Source organism: Nyctereutes procyonoides, unplaced genomic scaffold (assembly GCF_905146905.1).
Source record: "Nyctereutes procyonoides isolate TBG_1078 unplaced genomic scaffold, NYPRO_anot_genome, whole genome shotgun sequence".
NCBI classification, from domain to species: domain Eukaryota; kingdom Metazoa; phylum Chordata; class Mammalia; order Carnivora; family Canidae; genus Nyctereutes; species Nyctereutes procyonoides.
In genome coordinates this window covers 17,450,648-17,477,400 of record NW_026575036.1, presented here as the reverse complement: position 1 = coordinate 17,477,400, position 26,753 = coordinate 17,450,648, and the positions used below count along the sequence as shown (strand labels likewise).

The following is a 26,753-nucleotide window of genomic DNA, read 5'->3' as shown; positions in this document are numbered from 1 at the left end:
TCCCAGGACCTTGGCATTGTGACCTGAACTAAAGGCAGACACTTAATTGACTGAGACACCCAGGGGCCCCTATAATTACTTTTAAAGAAAATCTTAGGGCAGCCCCGGTGACTTAGCAGTTTAGCGCAGCCTTCAGCCCATGGCGTGATCCTGGAGCCCCGGGATTGAGTCTGATGTCGGGTTCCTTGCATGGAGCCTGCTTCTCCCTCTTCCTGTCTCTGCCTCTCTCTCTCTCTCTCTCTCTCTCTCTCTCTCTCTGTGTGTGTGTGTGTGTGTGTGTGTCTCTCACGAATAAATAAAATAAAATAAAATAAAAACCTTAAAAAAAAAGAATATCTTAGTCTCCAGAGATTATAAGTAGTTTACTCTGTTTTTATTATTGAAAAACTATTTATCAAATAATTGTGTACTCATTATGATTCTGTATCATGATAACTGTCTTGCTTTTGTTTTAATGTCAACATTTATATTCTGACTATAAAACGAGATCATATTTAATTGAATTATAATGTTAACAAATTATAGGGTAGCAGATGGATTTCTTGAGCACAGTCTTTAAGATTTTAAACAAAAGTTGCAGTTTTCTGGCATTTGACATATTTTAACAGTAAAAGTAAAGTAGTATGTTTTTGTGGTAACTGATATAGTAAAATCTTAAAAATGACACCTTGTTTGTATTTTAGAGACAAAGCATATTGCATGGAAAGAATAAATGCATGAGATTTAAATTAAATGAATTATTAGTTTTGAAGACTACCTGCATGGATGTTTTGTTTTAGCCTTTGGAAATGACGTAATTTTCTCCTGTAATCAGATTTCAAAAGAAAGCTGATAAGCTAAAAGTATGTTTCTTTCTACTTGAACATTAGTGTTAAAGTTTTCAATTATTGAGCTATTTATGTGGCTTTGATTTTTCTTTGTATAACAAGAAACATGTGGTATCTTATGTCATCAACCCCAGCTATTTCCCCTTCCTGCATCTACACCCCTGAGGCCTGAGCACCTCAGTGTCAGTACAAAACCAAATGGTCTGCTGACACCGCTGACTCCTGATCTCCAGCCTGGCTTCAGCCTTCAATACTCTGTGACTTTTGAGGCACAATTCTCCTTTCTCCTTAGGAGCTTTATCAAAGGATATAAATACTTCCTTCAGGTCCTCTGTCACATAACCTTTCTTCTCCTCATTCCCAGCCTTTTACAACCTTACCTTTTGACCCTCAGAGAAAACAATACCACAAATTATGGTAGTTGCTATATTTGTTATTTAACACTCTATCAGCCTTTGTGAGGAGCCTTCCATATATTATAACATTTATTCTTTCTTCAACCTAGCAAAATAGGGATTATTAGTCATATTTGTGCAGATGAACAGATAAGGCTTAGATAGGTCAAATACCTTGCCAGGAGCTGAACTGCTTTTTAAAAATCAGATCTGACCCCTTAATCATTTCTGTTTTTGGTTCACTGAAGAAGAGGGGCGAGATATAGTTCACTTCCTCCCCTCTTGGTTTAGTTGAGCATACATTTCTCTTCTCTACCTCAACAACTGCCTCAATTTAAGCCCTGGATTGCACTCCACCTAGAGACCATGCTTGTGTCTTCAGCTTGTCCCACAGGATTGCAACTCCGCCTATACCTTGTGCGATGGCTCTGCCTCAATTCTTCCCATCTTGGCAAATAATCTTCAAAGACTCTTCTTGTACAGCTCCTCAACTACCACTACCTCTTCAACCCAGTCTTCATGATTCTACTGAAATGGCTTGCTTGGGTGGCCCTGGTACCTCCTGTGTGCCCTATCCATAGGTGCTTATAATTTCTATCTTATCTGGCCTCTTTGCGACATTGGGTGCTATTGACCACTTCTGCCTTGAAGCTTCTCTCCCCTTGCTTTCATGACACCATCTCTCTTAGTTCCCCCTTGTGGCTCCCTAGATAGTCCTCTTCACAGGCTCAGGAATGACCTGAAATTATGCACAAAATGCTGGGTGACATTTTTCTCCTGAAAGTGTCTCTGGCTTTTATTAGAGTCCCACATGTGTCTGTGATTCACCCTACAGGGTATGTTACTCTGGATGATGTCTTATATGTCCCTGATTTCAGCTGTCACCTATATACCACTGAGGCTTACATCTTATAGCAATCATATTTCTTTTGTTGGCTCTAGATGCATGTGTACAACTGCTTACCGATAATAGAATGTCTCCAAGAAACCTCTACTTGAATATGCCTCAAAAGCAAGTTTGTTATTTATTCCATCAAAACTCCCCCTTCTGTGTCCTTTCTCTGTGGTAGCACCACTAGGCAGTTTTCTAAGTGAGAGAGTGGGGAGTCCTTTTAGGCTCTTTCTCCCTCTCTCTTTATTTCTCACCAGCCACACTGTCCATCTACTGTCTTGCAGCAACCCTTCTTACTTAAGTGTACATCTCTTCCTGAGTGGCCTTAAGGTCTGTGATTACTGATTGCACCAATCTCATCTGCGCGCAGTAGCTCCTACTGACCTTTTTGGAGTCAGATCTAGCATTCAGCCCTTTTCTCAATTCTTCCCCATAAGCTTTGGGGGAGAAAACTCAACTCTGCAATGACACTCGAGACCCAGCAGTGTACTCGAATATTTCCAAACACACATCATGCTCCAAGCAACTTGAATTATCTACAGTAGACCATTTTCTTACATCACTGTGTCTTCTTTCTTACTTCACTATGCCTGACTCCTGTGTCTGGAAGGCATTTATGCACTTTGCCCCACTTGCCAGTATGCACCCACCTTGTTAGTCACAGTTCCTATCACCTTCTCTGTGAAATTTCCCTGGGCTCTGCAGACTAGGATTGGTACCCATTGTTAGTTGTAGCAGCTGCTTATTTCAGTTATAATATTCACCCCCCTTTATTGTTACTGCATCAGTATCTGTATCAGTATGGCATCTTTATTGTGGTTTTCTTCCTACTGAGCTCCTCTAGGCTAGGGACTATATCTAACTTCAACTGTATCTGTGTCTTGACTACCTAGCACAATGCCTGTAAAAGGGTAAGTACTCAATACATCTTTTTCCAATGATTATATTACAGAACCCGAGAGAATGCTAGTTGCCATGCCGTGCATATAAGTAGATAACGCTACAAATATTTGCTGCATAAATAAGCAAATCAATGATATTCTGTTTGTAATGCAATTCTGTTTTGCAAAATTAAATAAATGATCTATCTATAGTTATTTCGTTCTTTGGACCTATAAATATGAAATACAAAATTTTATTTTCATCAGTATTTCATAGCAAGAGGCCAATTCGACTTAGTATATAAGGTTAAAAAATATCATATGAGTAATTCATTTGGGATTAAAGAAGTATTTATCTATTAATAAGGAAAAAACATAGTTTCGTGTTAGGTTTACTTCCTATGTTAAAACAATGTTGATGAATAACAAATGAATTTTTACATGTTTATTTCTGCATCACATTGTTTTGCATTTCACTGCAGGGACATGTGGCAGTCAATTATTTGTATAGTGCTTCCCCCCCAAGCTTGAAGTCATTTCTCCCTCATGATTCAAGTATAAACAGAACTCTCATATATGAATAAGTGTTGCCAAATTTTAGTGCAATATTACATAAATGCCTCATTGTGCCACTGGGTAGCTTTGAGTATTGCATTAATTTTTTTTAAATTTCATTTTTTAAAAAGAGTTAATTCAGTTTGTTTTGAGTTCTTCTTGCTCCAGTTGCAATAGATTTGCTTAACATGGAGAGAGGTTTTGATATTTATCCTTTATCCAGTTAAGAACTAGCTCTTAATAGAGCCTGTGTCCTTTCTCCAATGCCGTTGAATGTAGGGATTTATTACCACTGAAAGACTAGTCCATACATAGAAAAAAAGAAAAAGTCTAGTTCATATATGAAGTTGGCATATTTGTATTGAGGATTCTCTCTTAATTCCTTGACCTTCACAGTTTAGGTGCCTTACACTGTGTAGTGTGAACTGTTTTTTCTTTTTTTTTTTTTTTAATTTTTTTTAAATTTTATTTTTATTTTATGATAGTCACAGAGAGAGAGAGGCAGAGACACAGGCAGAGGGAGAAGCAGGCTCCATGCACCGGGAGCCCGATGTGGGACTCGATCCCCGGTCTCCAGGATCGCACCCTGGGCCAAGGGCAGGCGCCAAACCGCTGCGCCACCCAGGGATCCCTGAACTGTTTTTTCATAGTTAATCACCTCCTTCCCTCTCCCTACTCTCAATCAGTAAATATATTACATCTTGTTATCTTCTGGCCCACTCATCAAAGAGCTAATATAATGACCAAATCAGTACTAAGTTTGAACAGAAGGCATGCTACCAGTTTAATTTGTTAGTCTTCTTGTACATCCACATTGAGTGTATGTTACTTACCTGAGGGCTTCTGAAGTCACTGTCTTAAATCAAATGCAGTGCAATTCAACAAATGCTTAGAGAACATGAATATCACATGTCTTTAGGTATAGACTTGCAGAGATGGCAGTGTATAATCCCTCCCCTTCTGGAACTCCCTGCTTTTGTGAATAATATACATAAGCACATAATCGTAATTATAATGTATTGAATACTTGCTCTGTGCTATGTTTAAAGACATAGGATATTAAAATGGCATTTATTATCCTGATTTCTCAGAGGAGGAGACTGAGTTTCAAGAAGATTAAACAACTTGTTCAAGGTCACAGTCATTAATTGATGTACCTGGCATATAAACTCAGCTTTGTGGGACTCCCAAACGCTTAGGCCTCATTGAATCACAGCAGGAGTATCTACAAGGTAGAGAGGGAGGAGGAATCAACTCTAGTTATGGGAGTCAGAGAAGCAGCATTTGAGTTGGGCTTTGAAAAAATGTTCACCAGGTAAATAATATAAAGATGAATAAGAGATCCTAAAAATTTTCAACATTGAGAAAGGCTGATAAAGGTGATATCTTAAGGCAGGAAGCATTTTAAATTACTGAAGACATATCTCTTAGTGATATGACTTATTGCTTTCAGTTCAGCATAAGCATATTAATTTTCAGGGAAAATATGAAGCCTGATAGCAGCTCCTTCATAATGTCATTAAATGTGATGTTTCATTTTTCATGTTTTCAACTTATGTAACTGAAATTATACTGTGTATATTTTCCTATGACTTGATATTTTGCTCAGAATTGTTTGTGATAACCCACTATATACTATGTGATGTGTGGATGTGTGAAACCATACTTTCCTCATTTATTTCACTACTGTATCAGTTTTATGAGTTACAAACAGATTTACCTAATGTTATGTCAGTGGGCTTTTTGTAGCTTCTAGGTTTTTTTTTTCTATATAAGCAGTGCTACTGTAAAAATTATTATGTCTCCCAGTTGTATATAAAATATAAAATTATTTGCATATAAAAATGACTGTATGTCTTCTTACTATATGCCTAGGAATGAAGTTCTGAGGTCATAAGGTAGGTAGAGAATAGAAGGAAAATTTAGGGCCCATGACCTTTGCAGTCCAGTGTCACACCAGTGGTCATGTTGCTTATGTGTCAAGAAGAACTTTGCAGATGTAGTTAAAATTACTAATCAGCTGACCTTAAGATACAGAGATTTTCTTTTTTTTTTTAAAGCTTTATTTTTTCTTTAATTTTTATTTATTTATGATAGTCACACACACAGAGAGAGAGAGAGGGGGGCAGAGACACAGGCAGAGGGAGAAGCAGGCTCCATGCACCGGGAGCCCGAAGTGGGATTCGATCCTGGGTCTCCAGGATCGCGCCCTGGGCCAAAGGCAGGCGCTAAACCACTGTGCCACCCAGGGATCCCGATACAGAGATTTTCACAATTATCTCAGTAGGGTTGATGTAATCACATGAGCCTTTAATAGAAGCAACCCCCCCCCCAAAAAAAAAAACAAAAAAACAAAACAAAACAAAAAAACTCCCTTAAAAATGGAGCAAAAATCAAACCAGGAAATGAGAGAGATGCAGGTGATGGGAGTGGGAAGGCCACAGGGTTTCAAAGCATGGAAAAGACCTGGCATACCTTTTCTGGCTGGAAGATGTAGAGGCAACATGAAAATCATGACCATCTGTTCTCTTTCATAGGTCTATTTGTCTGTTTTTGTTCTAGTACACTCTTTGATTACTGTAGCTTTGTAATAGGTTTGAAATCAGGAAATGGGAGTCTTCCAAGGTTGGACTTCTTCAAATTTGTTTCAGCTATTGGGGTTGCTTGAGGTTCATATAAATTTTAGGACAAATTTTTCTACTTATTTCTGCAAAAAAATGACGCCAGGATTTTTATAGGGATTATGTTGAATCTGTGGATTGCTTTGGGTAGTATAGACATACTAACGGTATTGTCTTAAAATTCATGAACATGAATGTCTTTCCATTTATTTGTGTCTTCTTAAATTTCTTCCAGCAATATTTTATAGCTTTCAGTGTGAAAGTCTTTCACTTTCTCAGGTTATTTCTAAGTATTTGACTCTTTTTGATGCTATTATAAGTGCAATTGTTTTCTTAATTTCTTTTTTCATTTTGTTCATTAATATGCAGAAACAAAATTGACTGTTTATGTTGATTTTGTTTCCTGCAACTTTGCTGAATTTATTAGTTCTAACAGTATTTTTTACTGTGAAATCTTTAGAGTTTTCTACATATAAGATTATGCCATCTGCAAAGAGGAATAATTTTACTTCTTCCTTTTCAATTTGAAGTCTTTTATTTCTTTTTATTACCTAATTGCTCCAGCTAGAACTCCCTCTGGTGTTGAATAGAAGTGGCAAGGGTGGACATCTTGTTTTGTTTATGACCTTAGAGGAAAAGCTTTCAGCTTTTTGCCAGTGAGTATGAAGTTAGCTGTTGGCTTTTCAAATATGGCTGTTATTATGTTGAGGTAGTGTCGTTCTATTCCTAGTTTTTTAAGTGTTTTATATTGAAATGGTGTTGAATCTTGTCAAATGCTTTTTTGCATCGAGATGATCACATGGTTTCTGTCCTTCATTCTGTTAATGTGATATATTAAACTGACTTTGATATGTTGAGCCATCCTTGCCTTACAGGAATAAATCCCATTTGGTCAGGTTTATAATCCTTTTAATGTGCTGTTGAAAACAGCTTGCTAGGATTTTCTATGGGATTTTTGCATCCATATTTATTAAGGATACTGGTTTTCTCTTATATTATCTTTGTCTGGCTTTGGTATCAGGGTGATACTGGCCTTGTAGAATGAACTTTAATTACTACCTACTCTTCAGTTTATTGGAAGAGTTTTAGGAAAATTGATGTCAATTCTTCTGTTGGGGAAAATTCTCTAGTGAAGCCATTTGGCCCTGGGCTTTTCTTTGTTAATAGGTGTTTGGTTACTGATTCAATCTTCCTACTAGTTACTAATCTATTTATATTTCTTATTTCTTCCTAGTACAGTTGTTAGATTGTGTTCTTCTTGGAATTTTTCCATTTCTTCTAGGTTATCCAATATGCTGGCCTATAATTTTTTGTGATATTCTTTTAGAATCCTTCTTATGTCTGTGGCATTGGATGTAATGTTCCCTCTTACATTTTTTATTCTTTTATTCTTTTTATTTGAGTATTCTCTCTTTTTTCTTAGTCTGGCTAAAGCTTTGTCAGTTTTGTTGAATTTTTTTTTAAAAAACAACTTTTTGTGTGTGTTGTTTCTCTGTTCTCCATTTTCTTCTTTTTTTTTTTTTTGTCTCTGATCTTTATACTTCCTTACTTCTGCTAGCTTTGAGTTTAGTTTGTTTTTATCTTTCTAGTTTTGTGAGGTATAAAGTTAGGTTGTTCATTTGCAGCCTTTTTTTAAAAAAAATCTATGTTTAAAGTTATAAACTTTGTTCTTAGCATTGCTTTCATTGCATCCAATATGTTTTAGTCTGTTGTGTTTTCATTTTCATTGTTTCAAGGTATTTCCTAATTACCTTTGTGACTCTTTGATGCCTTGGTTGTTAAGAATGTGTTGTTTAATTTCTATATATTTGTATATTTTCTAATTTTCCCTCCACTGTTGATTTCGAATTTCATTCCATTGTCATTAGAAAATATATTTTGTATAATTTCAAGCTGCTTATATTTGTTAAGACTTGTTTTGTGACCTCATATATAGTCTCTCCTGGAGAATGTTCCATGTGCACTTGAGAAATATGTTCTGTTGTTATTGGATGGAGTATGCTCTTTCGGTCCATTAGGTCTAATTGGTCTATAATGTTTCCCAAGTCCTATATTTGTTTATTGATTGTTGGTCTAGTTGTTCTATCCATTGTTGAAAGTGGAGTGTTAGGAAATATTGTTGTTGATGTTGTATTTTCTTTTATTTATACACTGCTGGATTTTTGTTTAATATTATTTTATTTATTTTTTTGCATACAAAATACAAAACTAAGAGAATCCCACAGGTGTTATTTTTATTATTGGGCACTCTCAGTATTCTTTCTTGTCCACTATTCCTTCTTTTAACAATGAGTTTTCAGAAATGTATTAAAAATTACCTTGTGTCAGGACACCTGGATGGCTCAGTGGGTTAAGTATCTGCCTTCAGCTCAGGTCCTGTTCTCAGGGTCCTGGGATCAAGCCTGGCATCAAGATCCCTGCTTAGTGGGGAGTCTGTTTCTCCCTCTTCATCTGCCCCTCTCTCCTACTCATGCACCCTCTATTGCTCTCAAATAAATAAAATCTTTTAAAAAATTACCTTTTGTCATTAATTTATAACTTGATTTTTTTTTTTTTTGGCTGACAAATGTGATATACCTTAGTAAACATTCTATGACATAGTATGTGATCGATTTTAGTAAATGTTCCATAAATTAAAGCAAAATTTGGAGAATGAGTAGAAATCACTGAGATAAAACAGGGGCCTTGAGTGGTTGGAAGGGTAACAGTAGTCCAAGCCAAAGTGTAAAGGTATGAACAAAGGCAGTGCTAGAGGTAATGGAGAAGTAGAAAGGAATATGGAAAAGTGTTAGTTAGGAAAAAAACCAACTGCAACAATCAACAAAATGCAGTATCGAATCAAACAAAAGTAAACCATCTAGTCTCCCAAAAGGCCATTTATTCCTCATGGATCAGTTTTGGAAAGGATTATTCATCTTTAGTAATTCTGTTGAGATGTATCTTCAGCAGTCTTGGTGACGAGTTTTTTTATTCTTATTATATATTGCAAAATTTAGTAGAAGAATATGAGTATGTGAAACTACTTTCAAAACTGACTTTTTTGCGTAACTTTATATTTTGATACAATTTCAGATATACAGAAAAATGACTAGAATAGTACCAGAAACTCATGGATGCCCTTTACCTAAAATTTTACTTGCAACAGATGTTAACTTTGTCCCAATGCTTTATCATTCTCTCCCCCACCTTCTTCCCTCTCATCCCCCTCTTTCATATTCTAGTTCTGAGAGTAAGTTGGAGATACTGTTGGAGACATTGTGTCTCCTTTCCTTTAAATTCTTGAGTGTGTTTTAAGATTTTATTTATTTATTCATGAGAGAGAGTCAGAGACATAGGCAGAGGGAGAGCAGGCTCCCTGCGGGGAGCCTGATGGAGGAATTGATCCTAGTACCCTGGAATCATGCCTTAAGCCAGAGGCAGATGCTCAACCACTGAGCCACCCAGGTGTCCTAAGTGTGTATTTTTAAATGAGGAGTTGATGATCAAAATCAGAAAACTTCACAATGATACAAAGATGTTATCTACTCCATACTCCATATTAAATTTTCTACAGATGTCCCAGTAATATCCATTGTGGCAGTTTTTCCCTAGTCTAAAATTTAGTCAAGAATCATACATTGAATTTAGTTGTCCTGATTTTTGTGTCTTTTAACCTGGAACAGTTCCTCAACCTGTCTTCCTTTCTTTCCTCAGATTGTTTTTAATAATCTTTTTTTATTTTGAAATAGCTTTTGATACACAGAAAAGTTACAAAGACAGTACAGGGAGTTCTTGTACATTCCTCACCCAGTTTCTGCTAATATTAACATCTTATATTACCAGTGTACATTTGTCACAACTAGTAAACCAACATTGATACATTATAGTTAACTAACTCCAGACTTTATTTGAATTTTAGTCCTGTTTTTTCTGCTAGTGTCCTTTTCCTGTTACACAGTTCAGTTCAGGATACCACACTGCATTTAGTCATCTTACCTCCTAGTATCTTCTGTTTTGTGACAATTTCTTAGTCCCTCCATGTTTGGGATGACCTTGGCAGTTTTGGGAAGTATTACAGATATTTCCTAGAATGCTCCTCAATTTGGGATTATTTTTTCTAATGCTTTTCTTATGATGAGATTGGAGTTGTAGATTTGGAGGGAAAGGCCACAAAGGTGAGGTATCCTCATTACATTATATCAGCAGGACATGATATCAACATGACTTAATGCTGGTGATGTTAACCCTAAAAATTGGCCAAGTTAGTGTTTGCTAGGTTAAAATGGTCAATATATGGTACACATATTCTTTAGTAATATGGTGAGTTTTTTATGTTTGGAGCTATAATGTTAGATGCATAGAGTATTGAGATTATTATATCTTCCTAATTAATTGAACCTCTTATTAATGAAATAAGAACTATTTATTTCTAGCAGTCTTTTTAAATTTAAAATCTATATATTTGCTATTAATTGTGGGTCCACTGGCTTTTATTGGGCTTAGTTTTTTCCTCTTAGTATATCTTTGCATTCTTTTCTTCTGAACTTTCTAAATCCTTAAATATTGATGTTTATTGTAAGTACCTCATGGATGAATTTTAATTTTTTTATACAAAGCGACAGTATGATTTTAATCTGGAGCATTTATTTCATTATGATGTGCTTTAATAACTATTCCTCTGGATTTATTTCTTTAATGCTTTTTATCTGCTTCACCCTTTTTTCCTTTAGTTTCTTTTAAGTTGGTTGTATTTTTAAAACACTACTCCACAATTCTCCTTTTCTAAACTCTAGGTTCTAAAATCCTTTAAAAGTTGTAGTGTGATGAAAGTATTTACACATAAATTTATCAAATTCTGTTCACTTAAAAATTTTTAAAAAGATTTTATTTATTTTTTCATGAGAGACACAGAGAGAAAGGCAGAGACATAGGCAGAGGAGGAAGCAGTTTCCCTGCAGGGAGCCTGATTCCAGACTCCATCCCAGCATCCCGGGATCACGCCCTGAGCTGAAGGTAGATGCTCAATCACTGAGCAACCCAGGCATCCCTCTATTCACGTTAAAGCATCTTTTACTTTCTTCTTGGACAAAGAACATCAGAAGATTTGACTTAAATTTTCCCTCTCCTGACTAATGCTATCATTTATATTTGCTATTCAGTTTTTAACATTTGCATTCTTATAATCAATATTTATTAAGATTTCTATTTTACCACCTCCTTTATTGTTCTGCTTTTATCGCAGACTTCCCATCTGTAATCATTCTCCTTCAGTTTGAAGTCCTTTAGAAATGCCTCAAACAAGCATGCTTGGCTGTACATTCACTCAGTTCTTACTTGTTTAAAAATATTTGTGGTTCATGATTGCTCTTAAAAGAGATGTACACTGTATATATTCCTAGAGTGGCAGTTACTTTCTTTTAAACCTCTGAAGATATTTTCACTTGTCTTTCAGCCTCAATGTTCCTTCTGAGTAGTCAGCCCCCATTTGATATTCCTTTTTTTTTTTAAAGATTTTATTTATTTATTCATGAGAGAGAGAGAGAGAGAGAGAGAGAGAGAGGCAGAGACACAGGCAGAGGGAGAAGCAGGCTCTATGCAGGGAGCCTGACGTGGGACTTGATCCCAGGTCTCCAGGATCAGGCCCTGGGTGGAAGGCGGTGCTAAACTGCTGAGCCACCCGGGCTGACCTGATATTCCTTTTCTTGTAGGTCATCTGCCTTTTCTCTCTGGCCCATTTGAACATAGGCCCTTCATTTCTGGTGTTTTGCTATGTCTGTCTCATGGGTATAGGTATAAACTTTTATTTTATTATATTTTTATTTATGCTGCTTGGGATTCATTGGACATTTGAATCTGGAAATCGATTTTTTAAATCAGTTCTGAGGTTTCCCAGCCACTCTCTCTTCAAATATTCTATCTTCTCTGTTCAATCTTTCTTCTCCTTCTAGACTTCTGATTAGATGAGTATTAAAACTTTTTTCTTTGTTCTCCAGGTCTGTAAACCTCTTTATAATAGTTTCCATGTCTGCCTCTCTTTGCTGCATTATGGATAATTTATTTACAGCCATTTTTCAGCTTTACAGATCTTGCAGCCCACTAATTCTGCTGTGTTTAATCTCTGTTTCAATCCATTCACTGCGTTTTCTATTTCTATTACTGCTATTTCCAGAATTTCCAAATTTTTTATCCAAGTATTCTTGATTATTTTTATAATCTTTTGCTACCTACTCATATTTCCTTCCTTCTCTTTAAATTTTAGGTATCTTATACATGTTTACATTTCATATATTATACATAATATTTCCAGTATTCTGTGTATGATTTCATAGCCTCCTGTTTCTGGAGACTAATACCTGGGGCACTTTTCCTTCAGTGTTTTATGCCACTTTGAGATGAACTCATATGTATTTTTAAACTTTTAATGTGAGGATATTCTGAGATGTCATTTGAAGGCAAATTCTTCAGAGAGATTTTACATTTACCAGATACCTATGATCACTTTAATTAAACTGAATTCTTGGTTTGAAGTTATTTATAACTACCCAGGACATTAAAATTAAGGCAGCAAGAATGGTTGAATTTGAAATGATTAAGAGATTTTTTTTTCTCTTTTATTCATCATCAAGTTTTAAGGCAGGGATTTACTTTGTAGGTCCCTCCAAAGCAGATGTTTTTATCTAATTATGCTATTATTAGGCAGCATAGTCATTGTGATATAAGCTTTATGTTGTGTATTAGTCATTTATTGAATTGTCCACCTTGTGAGTCCCCCCCCCACCTTTTTTAATCTCTCATTTTTATGTCCCAAGGAACCATAGAAAACAAACCCAAGATCAAATTCTATAGGGTCATCTCTGCTTGTCTTTCTGCTTTTCCGTCTTCAACTTCAAGTTGGTCCTTACTTTTTTGCCAGGTTATTAGAACATTTAAAAGATTTTTTAGCAAATTTTATTCAGCATTTTAAAGTATTTTCAGGTACATGTTCAGGCAGGGTGTTTAGTTTGTCATAACATTGAATATGTAAATCTTGAGATTCACAATTAGAAGAAAAAATGGTCTGGCTAGGTTAGAAAAATTAACTGATTACTGGAAGGATGCTAAAAATAATGTATGTAATATTTAAGAAAAAATGTACGTGGATAAATTACTTGATCTTTTAGTCATAAAGACCTGGAGAAAATGGAAAATCCTGACATGTACAGTTACCCTAATAGGGAACAAAGATAGAGGGAATACAAAACTTTGTGGTAGGCAGTTTCCACATAAACTATGAGATGGCATTCTTAGGTTGAGACCACATGATGCTCTCTTGAAGAAAATATTAGAATAGAAAGAAAGAAGGAATAGAGGAGTTTTACAATAAGTATAATTTTACATTAATACATTTACAGCTCAGATATTTTAACTTTTCATTCTTTTACTTTTTTCCCAGCCAAGATACTAAAGAGTCCAGTTCCTTTACACATGGAGAACAGGGGATTATGTATTTGATGCATACATACTGGCATAGATTATCAGAGATGAGTTATATTCTTGAGGGCAAACATACTTTTTGGGTTCTAATTCCATAACTTGTTCCCAGGATGAACTGAAGAGTCTGAGCTATGATTTGTGACGAGACAAAAGAAGTATGAATTATATCATGAGAGTCTTAGGATTATTCTTTGGAGGATTCTCATGGACTTGTCTCTGTATTTCCTCATGTGAAGTAGGGAACCATTTACACACCTTTCATTTTCCTGGTGGGCTTTGCTCTTGGTGTCAGTTGAAAGCTATATGAGCATAAATATACCAGCGTTTGGGAGTTTTACTTTAGTTATTTTTTTGCTTATGTGTTATATATTCTTGTTATATTTGGAGCACCTGCTATGTCTAGACATTTAACACTGTTGGCTCACAAGAGGTCTATATCATGAATTTTACTTGAAAAAAGAAAGAGAAAAAATATGTGATTGTAAAAGTTAGGGATAGTTACATGCTAAATTTGTAGTACTGACTTTAAGTGGCATAGGAATGCAGAGAAGGCTGAACTTTGTATGAGATTGACCAGGATGAAGTTTTGTGGAACAAATGGAACTTTATCTGAGCATATGGAAGGTTTGAGGTGAAATAGGGAACAGTTAGTGTGCTGAGGTATATTAGGGCGTGGGAATGGCCTCAAAGAAGAAATAAGCACAAATAAGTAACCGTGTTGATGACAGGAGAAAGAAATATTGTAAACCAAGATGATGAATAGGTTTTAATCACATAATGGAAATCTTAGAACCCCTGGGAGAAACTTTTATTATAGATATTATTATATTAATTACATATGGTAAGCAATGAGAGGCTATTGACTATTCTTGAGCAGAGCTTTGACATGTTGAAAGTGATCAAAGTTTAGCTTTACTAGGAAATGTGGATCTATAGGATATACTTAAGATTGAAACTAGGAATATATTTTATTAGGAAAGCACCCATCAATTAGTAGCATGCTATTTATTCAGTTCCATAAAAATGAAATACATAATATTAATTTATGTTATAAATATTAATATATATTATTAATGTATATAAATATTTTTGTTATTTTAGAGGAATTCCAGGGAGGAAGTGTGGTACAATCATACTTACTGCAGAGGAATTAAACTGTTGCAGGGTAAGTAAATATTTCTTTGGTTTAAAAAGTATTTCCAGGGCACCTGGGTGGCTCAGTGGTTGAACATCTGCCTTTGGCTCAGGTCATGATCCCAGGATCCTGGGATTGAGTCCTGCATCAGGCTCCTCACAGAAAGCCAGCTTTTCCCTCTGTCTTGTCTCAGCCTCTCTTTCTCTCTCTGTGTCTCTCATAAAGAAATAAAATCTTTAAGAAAAAATTAAAAAAAATAAAAATTATTTCCAAAACTTATTTGAAAAGCTATTTGTGAAACTATATACTTAAGTGATTAATTCTTGAGTAATTTTAGCAAAAAAAAAAATTAAGACTATATTATATAATTCTGTAATCTTTAAAACATCATCTTAGATAGTTAGAGAGACTACATTTATAGTCCAAAAGGGATATTGGTTATTTTAACAGTCTTTTTAAGGAATAGAAATTATTAAAATAAAATAATGTCAGTATTATTGAGGGGGCATTAATATTAGGAATTATCAGTTGTACTAATCAGTTCAGTTCTTGCAAAAATTTTCAAGATTTACATGTAATTTTCTAGGAAATTTCTAGTCACTTGACTTTAGTTTTTTTGCATAACATACTTTTTTTTTCATAATTCTAATTGAATTAATTCAGGATTTATACAAGCTCCCATCTTTTATTAGCTTGGGAAGCTCATGTTTGAAGAAAGGACCAACTACCACTCCAATGAAGAATATGATAACATAGCGTAGCTCAGTATTTTTAGAAAATTGCTATTTTTAGTTGTGATTTGCTGATATAGCTATTGACTCATGTTCAGTGGTTTTACTATTGTCCAGAAATGAGGTGATGGCTATGACACTCCACACTGGAGGTAAAGATAGCTCTCTGAATCTGAAGTCAGTATTGTCTATTCATTGTGGCTCAGTGGATCCCTGGGAATTGTTATTTCTAGGGTGGGAAAAGAAGTTTGCCCTGATTAAATCTCTAGGGCTCTTTATTTTCAACTTCTGCTGCAGGATTTTAGAAACAGAAGTTCCCAAAGAATACTACAAAAACTTAATACTTTGACATTATAGTTTTCATGTAGAAAACTATTATTTATTTATCTGAATATGTAACTTGAACTTCTAGAGTTCTTTTCTTTAAAGATAATTACTATGGATTTCTATACATAATAAATATCTGAGGCAATATGGTCAGAAATCTGTATGATACTACTTGCTAGCTAGTGATGGAAGCTGGATTTAGGCAGGTTAGGGCTGTTTGTCGAGATCACAAAAGTAAAGTATACTAATAGTGTTGTGGAGATGATTAAACAAAAATACTAGGATTTAAGTAGCTAAAATGCATCTAAATTGAGGCACTCTTCTTCCTCCACCATCTATGTGCCCATGGATGGGTCCAGCCACCTCAGTCTGTTTTCTGAGATGCCCATAACCTACTCACAGTATAAGGGCATTAAAGACCATCAGACTGAGTTGAGTTCTGATTTTGCTCTGACTTTGTACTTTGTTTTATCAAATCACTCGACTGTTTTACCTTCCATATTTGCAGGGGGAAAGAAGTCAGACATGTGAACCAGTCACTAGAATATTAAAAATTGTTAATTGACTCCTGTAACATTAAATCTGAAAATATAACGTATACGAAAACATTTTACATATACTAAGAATACATTACAAAAAGTACAACACAGTACAGAAATATTATCTACTGTTTTATTTTTTGGTAAATTAGCACAACGATTTCTTATAATTCTATCATCTAACCATCTTTTATGCTTCTTGTCTCTAAATTTATGTATGTGCATATAATATGTGTTTTGTATAGCGAGGGAGAGAAGAGAAAAAAAGTTCAAGCTCAATGAGATACATGTTTTTTGTGTTGACATTAATGTGCTATTTTGTAAAAAATCTTGACATTTAGATGATTGTGTGTAAAAATGCCAATGAACACATTATTTTTAGTTGTATTTCAAAATAGAACCAAGAAACCAAGGGCATAGATTGAGTATGGCCAGGTTGCATCTTAAGTATCTTCCACTTTAAATTCTGTTGTTTTGCTTGGAAGAATAGGAAGAACAGGAATGTTTCAATGCAAATGACGTAGAATCTGTTACTTACTGATCTGGAAGCATTTTTACCGCTCTTTCTGCTACTAAAGGTTTTAGAATATCTGGAATTATCTTTTATTATTTTTAATAAGTAAACATGTATTTATTATACTTTATAACTATAGATCTAATATTTAAAAAATACTGCTTAAATCTTGATCTAACTTAACTTACATATAGTATGTTCTGATTCTTAGCTACAACCTTATTGATAATCAGCATCATTAAGATGTATAAACCATGAAATAATATTATTATGCTAGTACAGTAGAATAAATATACTCAAAGCAATGCTTATAGTTACTTCAGAAGAGAGAGTGCCTTTTAAATGAACATTTAAGGGTACCTTAAAAATATCAGGCATTATCCCTTAGAATCTTGAATCCAATAATTTTATTTCACATTTGACATCATATAAGTTGATTTTTTTCCCCCCCTTGAAAACACATTAACCTGAGCACAAGCTTTGGAATTAGGACAGTTAAATTTCAGTCTTGTCTCTTTCAGTTGTCAGCTGAGTGAGGTTATAGTCTTGGAGCTTTAATTTCTGCATTTATAAAATGCTAGAAGTCTTAATATCTCCCCCAGATCATTACTTTTCAGAATAAAAAAAGGGCAGTACTGGAGAGATGCGTAAATTATAAATTTATGCAAATGTTTTTTTTTGGTGTGATAATTTTAATTTCAACCTTATATTACAGTTTATTTAAAATGCAACTTTTGTAATATATCTAGTCAAATACCAGTGTAATTAATTAATGTAATTTTGATTATTTGTTTACTCAGTATCTTAAAAGTAGCTTGAAATTATCCACAAATAATATTTTCCATTATGATTAATTGATTGATTGATTGAGTCCGTAATATTCACAAAATATGTGCTCATCCTTAGATGAGCTTGATGCTTGGAATACAATGGTGAAGGAAAGCAACAAACAACCTTGGTCCTTGTCTTTAATGTACAAGTAGTTTGTGGGAAAGACAGACATTAATCAGATGACCATGCAGGTAAATATGTCATGATATATACTAAGTGATCCAATATGAGAGAGTACAGTGGAGAGTCTAATTTTTATTGGGGAGGGGGTCACTGCAAACCTCTTTTAGAAAATAAGTTTTAAGCTTAGCCTTAAGAAATGGTTTGCCAGTCAAATGAGAGAATTCCAGTGGAATGCACTGGAACTAGCTTGTTAAGGTTGTGAGGAGGGAAAGGAGTGTGTCTGGTGTGTGGTGGCAAAACGCTAGGACTGAGGGATAATTGAGACAAAACCTTGCCGAATGAAGGTGGAAAAGGCTACTCAGACCTCATTTGATGCTGAGCTTTGTAGACCATCTGAACAATTCTGTGAACGATTCTGAGTTTATCCTAAATCCGAGAGGAAACCTTGGAGCATTTAAAATTATGAACAAGATTATTTCTTTTAGAGTTTGAGAAAATTGTGATCTCTGCTGAATGGAAAATGGGTTGGATGGTTGCAGGAGTAGAAGGGGAAGAAAGAATTATGCTATTGCACATGGCCCAGGGAGAGAGGAGTTTGGCTTAGACTACAGTAATGCCAGGGTAGCCAGAGTGAGGACTTGAGGAATGTTTTAGAAGGGGAATGATGTGACTTGGCTTGATAAAGGGTCAAGAAAAGAAAGGAGTCAAGGACAGCTTCTTGGAACACTTTGGGTGGATGATGAATCGTTAATTGAGCTGGCAAAATTTCAAGATATGCAAGTTAAATTTGAATTAGTTAGAAGTGCCTGTGAAGCATTTGAATGGATCTCTACCCTAGGAAGTTTGTTATACTGGTGTGGAGTATTGAAGAAAAACCTTAAAAATTTTTCCGGTGGCATGAAGCACAAGAGAAAAGAATAAAATAAATTTGCAGTGATGCTTATATATTTCTAAAAGTATGTAAATGCTTGTCTTCCCTCTGCCCCCCCTACAAAATTAGATTTCATTTGTATTAGGTACAGATAGAATCCCCAAGTTACTCACTTGGATAATTGAAAAAAAATTTCCCCTAGGTTTATTTAGTACATAAAGCAATAATTTTTTTTATTCTTAAATTTTTGCATTTATTTATTTATTTATTTATTTATTTATTTATTTATTTATTAGATACAGAGAGAGAGAGAGAGAGAGAGAGGCAGAGACATAGGCAGAGGGAGTAAAGGCTCCCTGCAGGCAACCTGATGTGGGACTCCAACCCAGGACCCCCGGGATCATGACTTGAGCCAAAAGGCCGACGCTCAACCACTGAGCCACGCAGGCTATTTTTTATTTTTAATCAATTATTTGTTTTGCAAATCTTAAGGAATATAATTTGAAAAATTACAACTTGGTATCATGTTTACTAGTGATGAAAACTTGTTTTAATGATATTTAATCTCTGTGAGGATTTATTCACAATCATTTAAAAATGTGTACAATTCGGTAACCTATTACGCATTTTGAGTATATCAGAATGTTTTTTGGTAGTTTGTGTTTTGTTCCAGGTGCTTTGGGAGAATGTCTCACAGGAGGGATTTTTTTTTTTCCTCTGTTGCAAAAACAATGCCCTTGTCCTGTGTTCTTAGAAAACCATTCTCTCCCAAGGGCATTTTAATATATGTGAAGGTGAAAGGGCATTCAAACCAGACCAAAACAAAACAAAATCCAAAACCAGTCCTCCTCTTTCACTTTTGCTCTGATTTTATAGTTTGTCAGGGTGCTTTTCTTACTGCTTCCTTAAAGAAGTAAGTAATTCAATCTTTCAACCTCAAATTTGAAAATGAACAGGGGTGAGACGTTTGAGGTAATAGAGGTGTTCATATTTTTCTTGCCTCTGTTCTTTTAATTTTCTTTAAAATGTATATTGGTTGCTATGCCTGTTCAGAAGTGAACTCTATAGAGGCACCTGGGTGGCTCAGTGGTTGAGCATCTGCCTTTGCTCAGGCTGTGATCCTAGGGTCCTGGTATTGGGTCCCTGCATAGGGCTCCCTGCAGGGAGCCTGCTTCTGTCTCTGCCTGTGTCTCTGCCTCTTTCTCTCTCTGTGTCTGTCATGAATAAATAAATTAAATCTCAAAAAAAAAAAAAAAGAAGTGAACTCTATAATGAGTGTTCCTCCTGCAGAAGTTACCACATCTGTGCTAAATACCAAAGTAAAATGACACTGTACCAGTGCTTTGAAAACCAGAAATCTAGAGCTGTGAACTTTTCCAAAGGCAAAGATACCTTCTTCATCTGTCTAGTCCCAGATTCTAGCCTGGTTATTGCTTCAGAAATGTTTGCTAAGTAAGTATATGAATGAATGAATGAATGAATGAATGAATGAATGAATGAATGAATGAAAAAGAGGGATAGTGTTCTCTTGTGTAGTGTCCCAGAAATGCTAAAAGGAAATAATGAAAATTTTAGGTTGGATGTTTAATAAGTAATGCTGGACTCTGTGAAATTTAAGGAAAAAAAAGTGCTGAATAAGAGAGTCCCTTTTATTTTATTTTATTTATTTATTTTTATTTTTTATTTTTTTAGAGAGTGCCTTTTAGTCGACACTTCCACTAAATAGTATTTAAAACTGCAACCTCTTGATTGAATCTGAATTACTTTGACCCTCCATCTCTTTCTAAAATTGTTAGCATCTCCTTTCAGTTAAAAAAAACAAACAAATCCAAGATACTGATTTTAATTGTTAAATTACCATATATTTTCTATCTCTTAAAGGTGCTCATCCTATGTAATTGAACAGTTTTAACTTCCTCAATTTATGATACTACAACTTGTTTACTTATAAGCTAAACTGTGTAGTTTATGAGTGCTTAAATATTTACACCAATAAAAATTTTGTGATGTGTTTGGCATAAAAATTAACATCCAAAGTCATAAACTACAGATAAGCATGGAAGTGCTTTACTTCCCTTGAAATCCAATATAATAGGAATTATCATTTAAGACTTTGTGGTGGACTTGTGTATAATTTAAAAGGAACCTTTTTTTTCTGTGTGTGTCTTTCAGGAATAAAATAAATAAAATCTTTAAAAAAAATAAATAAAAGGATCCCTCCCCCACCCCCCACCCCCAGATTGCAAACTTTGTGGTCAGTCTCTATCTGTCTTGCACTTCATTTAATGAGCAAAGATATATTAACATCTAATACATGGTAGATATGTAATTGATGCTTAGTAATTATTTCCAGAGAAATTAAAAAATACTTATGTTTTAAAAGTGTGTACTTGAATAATTGGAGATGGAATGAAGATCTTGTATTGCAATATTGGATACCTATATTATCTACTTAGTATCACTTTTCCAGGGAGAAATGTTAGAGGTTTTTAAAAAGTAATAGTTCTCTGACAAGAACAAAACTTCCAGAGTCAATTTTTTAGTCTCACAATCCTTTAAAAAGTAATTTTATGTTGTCTGAGATTCTTGCACACTTGGCCATTTGCATTAAAGTGGTGAATTTGTTTTCTTGTCAAGTCTTGCTTGTGATCTGCAGTTTCTAGTTATTTATAACCCAGGTTTTGAGATATTTTATTAATTTTGTCTGTAGGATGCTGTTCTGATGCAATTTTGTGCGAACAAATTGGACAAGAAGGACTTTTTTGGAAAATCAGATCCTTTTCTTGTATTTTATCGAAGTAATGAAGATGGCAGGTAGATTTATCTTTTATGTATTTTTACTGTCTAGTAAAAATGATACTTGAACTATTATTTTTTTCTCACAGAAGCTCAGTAAATTGATAAACAGTAAAATATTTTGGTATTTTAAAAATTGATTTGACTTTGCATCTAAATAACAATGTGTAATTTTACAAGCATTTTATATGTTTTGTATATTTAAAATGAATGATTGTCAGCTTCAAAGAAACCTCTCCTCTGTATTTTCCCTAAAATTATAATATTGCCTTAATAGTATCGAAGAATTATATTTTTGTGGAAATCTCAAACACTAAAACTAATGTGTTTAGTTATAAAATTGAAGTCTTAAACCATTTTCTTGGAGAAGGATTAGGATTTTATGGGTTGCTTTTTATACTGCAGGTTTTGGGAGGTTTTTTTCCAATAATATTTGTCTAGCATGCAATAACATTTTTCATTACATTTTAGTAATTTGAGTATTTTTATTTATTTAATTATTTTTTTTATTGGAGTTCAATTTGCCAACATATAGCATAACACCTGGTGCTCATCCTGCCAAGTGCCTCCCTCAGTGCCCATCACCCAGTCACCCCAACCCCCTGCCCACCTCCCTTACACTACCCCTTGTTCATCTCCCAGAGTTAGGTGTCTCTCATGTTTTGTCACCCTCACTGATATTTTCTAATTTGAGTATTTTTAGTCGTCAAGATTAACTGGTTTCTGTGTGATTTGAGATTGTATCCATGAGTTATAAAGTATAATATAATATGTACAATTCTACCATTAAATATGTTTTATTATTTCTGTGATTCATGCTGTACTGTCAGTATCTGTGGGAAAGGTTAGTGGTAAAATTATGGGCCAAGGTTCTATCACTTAGATTTCAATCATGACTGTGCTACTTAATAGCTATGAAACCATAGGCAAGTTTTTTAACCCATATGTGACTCAGTTTCCTCATCTGTAAAATGGGCTAATAATCATAGCTACTTCACAGTATTGTTGACAGTGAGTTACTGCACGAAAAAACAGAAGCATTCTTAGTACCTAAAATGTAATTGTTAGCTGTTATTATTATTAATCTTAATGTATAAGTTTTCCTTAACTGTATGTAATAAAATATTAGCTAAAAGGGAAAATGTTATTTTAAGGTTAAAAATGAAGGGAAGAGAGTAAAAAAAAAAAAACCTGTCACTACTGCTACACTTACAAATGAAATTATACATGTTAATATTATGTAATAAGTATATAAAATGTCACATAAAAGTAGAAAGTTTGCTATTTAGAGTGAATACACTGGGCAGGATAAAATGATGCTTTACTTATTGTGAGATTGTTGATGCAAACTACTGTTCACACAGAAACTGTTGGTTATTATTGCACTTTTCCTACTTCTGTTCTATCTTTGTGGTAAAAATGTCAGAGTAGTATTTGCATCTGAACACTACTTTTACCCATGTGGAAAATATTGGACAATAAAGAAATTAATCATTTCCATAATTAATCATAAACCAGTCATTTAGAAACCAGTCTCTATTAATGAGTGGTTCAGGATTTTCTAGTCACAGTGCTGTCTTTTCCTGTCTGAACTACTTGTTTTCTTGTTTTCTCAATTTTCTGTTTTTATTCTTATTAGTTTTGTTTATAAATATTTGTACAATTATAGAATTTCAGTTTCTCACACATATAATATTACTGGTGAGGTTTATATTATGAAAATTTATTATACTTATTATGCTTATTAAAGTGGAAGTAATTTACTCATTAAATGAAATGTAAATGTTAAAAAAGTATAATTAAAAAAAATCACAAGTCATTTAAAAACAACTGTTGCTAAAATTTTGTGGCTCTCATTTCAGAAAACTTTCCACTTATATTTATACACAGAAAACTAGGTCACCATCTTTATCCAAATATATATTTTAAAGCATATATATGAGTGCATTTATGTATATTTATGTTTTGTTTACATGAGTTTTGAATGAGTAAAAGTGCTTTTACTCCTTTTTATGTGTAAGTCTGTTTTTAGCTGCAAAGATTTTAGTTTTGTTTCTAATATTTATTTGAATATGAAGCTGTTTCAAAAATTGGCCATTGCCTTGTTTGAAGCTTGTTTTATAAGATAGAGAAAAACTTAGTTTTTCCTAGGAGCATTACTAAAAATATTTAACAATACATGATTATAAATTTATTTTCTTGCTGTCACATTTATTTAGCAAGTTAAACTGTATTTATAATTAGGTAATAATTTTCCCTTGAAATACCTGTTTTTTGGCAAATCGTTTCATTTAAACTATTTTAATGAGGCTATTTAATACAAATATTTTTCTTATACTACTATTTGTAATATATATGCAGTTATATTTATGGAGCAATAAATAAATAACTTGCCAAGGTGAGTCACTTAAGAGCAAAAGTTTCAAGTGTTAAAGTATTTAATTATTATGGCTGGTGATATGAAGAATATAATAGAAGTTTTGATTTAACCATGAATAAAAGGGCCAAAAAGTCAATAGATTTTTTTGTTGAACATGTTCATTTGAAGATGGACAGTTGGTTGTTCTATTATCTACTCCCTAAGGGGAGCCTGCTTCTCTCTCTCTCCCTCTCTCTCTGTGTCTGTCTCATGAATGAATAAATAAAGTCTTAAAAAAAATAGTACTGTTGACCTTGTACAAAATGGGTTTAAACTTCACAGGTCCACTTACACTTCGATTTTTTTAAGATTGTTTAAAATAACATTTTCTTTTCTCTAGCTTACTTTATTGCAAGAATACAGTATATAATACATATAACATACAAAATATGTGTCAATTGACTGTTCATGTTACCAGTAAGGCTTCTGGTCACAGTCAGCTATTAAGAGTCCAGTTTGGGGAGAGTGAAAACTTAAATGCAGATTTTTGACTGTGTGGTAGACCCATGCCCCCAACCCCTGCATTGTTCAAAGGTCAACTATATATGTAGTTTTGTCCCTATGAATTTTTTTAAAATATTTTTGTGTACTATCTTTTCTCATTTGACTCCTTCTGTTTGTTCCCTGTCTACTCCTCTTTTATTTCCATTGTTTTTCTTCTGATTTATTTATTTATTTATTTATTTATTTATTTATTTATTTATTTATTGTTTTTCTTCTGTTTTAGAAACTATATGATAACCCTTTCTGAGTCTGCTCTGTCTGTTCTCAATCTTTCTTTTCATGCCTTTTGCCCCTAAATTGTTTTGGGCGAGTCAACCCTGAGAGCTTTGACCACAGATACATTCTCTTGAGCTCTGTCCATTTAGCAGCAAGAGTTTGTTGTAATTGGACAAGGATACTATCAGGGAAGAGGATGGCACTCATGACATAAATCTTTAATGAATAGTGGATCTTTTTTATCTTTCTGTTTGATCTCTTAATAGAAATAGACTCTTCTTGCTTGAGAGGAGGAAAATGGACTCGGAGTCTTTTCAAAATGAGAGTATTTTCTTGTGGGTGTTAGGTACAGTATGGTCATTATGGTCCTTATGTAATATCCTCATGTTCATGATTGTTATAGGTGTCCCAGTGTTAGGAAAACATTACTAAGGTCTTAGTGAGGACTGGGTTTGCATATCATTCTGACCAAAATCATTTTGTAGCTCGTGAACTGCCACATGTATTTACATTAGGCCAGAACATTTTCAGGAGCTGATCCATGTATGGAGATTTAATGGTTTGGTAGAAACAATACTGAAATTTGAATCAGAGAACCAACTTTACCACTACATGGATTTTTTTCTCATTGTGTATTCTTTAGATCTATAGAGCCAACAGTTTAGATAAAGAAAGAACCGTAAACTTAGTTTCTCACTATAAATTCATGATGTTTATCTTAAATGAAGCCCTTGGGCCTCTCCAGGAATCCTACTTTTTTGCTTAATCCATCAACTTTTCCTCTCTCTGAGCTACTTCACCACTTCTGCCCACTTCCTTTACTGAGGATCATGCTTCTCATTTCATAAGAAAATCGAAGAAAAAAAAATCGAAGCAATTGGAGAACTTTCTCATGATCCCATCATAGCGTCTCCCATATACTCTGCCTTCTTGAAGGTTCCCAAGGTTGACTTCTATGCCCTGGATCTCAAACACTTTCCTCTACTTAAGGACATTGCCCCAGGCTTTCTTCTCTTTCTCTTATGTGTCATAAATTGTTTCCTATCTTTTCTAGCAAATAGTCTTGCTATTTTTTCTTCAATATTGGAGTGAAGAATTTAAAACAAAACCACAAATCTTTCTATGGATTAATCTACCCCTGAAGCTATCTGCACTTTCTCTTTATAGCTAAATTTCTCAAATTTATTCTTTACACACTTTGTCTCTGTTTCTCTTCTCTGTCTTAAATCCATCCCAACCAAATTTTTGTCCCCAACTCTACAACAAGGTAATTTTGTTGAGGTTGCCAATGACCTCTTAGCCAGAGATATTTTTCACTATTGTAATATGTCATCACAATTTTTATAGAGATCATTTATAAAGCAGCTTTAGAATTTATTGAATCTGTAAAAGATTATTTTTCATAAACTTATTGCAAAATCTCATTGGTTTATATTGTAGTGAGCTTATCGTTAAAGTTTTAAAACCACAAGTCTATTTTTACTATTTTATACCAGCCACAGGGAGACTCACAACATTCGTTCTACACAAAAAAGCAAGAGAAAGGGATCCCTGGGTGGCGCAGCGGTTTGGCGCCTGCCTTTGGCCCAGGGCGCGATCCTGGAGACCCGGGATCGAATCCCACGTCGGGCTCCCGGTGCATGGAGCCTGCTTCTCCCTCTGCCTATGTCTCTGCCTCTCTCTCTTCGTGACTATCATAAATAAATAAATTTAAAAAAAAAAAGCAAGAGAAAAATGACTACTAAAGCAATATATCATAATCGAATTATGAAAATAACTGAATACCCTTTTTTGTTTGTTTTTACAGTTTTACAATTTGTCATAAAACAGAAGTTGTCAAAAATACTCTAAATCCTGTATGGCAAGCATTCAAGATCTCGGTCAGAGCATTATGTAATGGTGATTATGACAGGTAAAATAAATGACAACTTTTTGGAGAATTTTGGATATTTACTGTAGAATTTGTATCTAAGAATCTAAACTTTTAAAAAATTAAGGTGGCTTCTTTACCTATGTGAATGTGTATTTTAGCTTGGCATAGATGATTTATTCAGAATTTTTTTGAATAACTTTTTTCTTAATCCATGATGATTTGGGGAAGAGGGAAAATTTGACTAAAGTTTG

General features: G+C 34.1%; 1 protein-coding gene across 1 annotated transcript in view; it reads left to right on the top strand.

Annotated features, from left to right (window-relative positions):
* Positions 1-26,753, top strand: part of CPNE8 (copine 8) — a 216,348-nt gene that overhangs the window by 95,690 nt on the left and 93,905 nt on the right. The window contains exons 7-9 of the mRNA XM_055318917.1: positions 14,725-14,788; positions 21,405-21,508; positions 26,437-26,541. Of these exons, the coding sequence (XP_055174892.1) occupies positions 14,725-14,788; positions 21,405-21,508; positions 26,437-26,541 (273 nt within the window). The remainder of the gene's footprint in view (positions 1-14,724; positions 14,789-21,404; positions 21,509-26,436; positions 26,542-26,753) is intronic.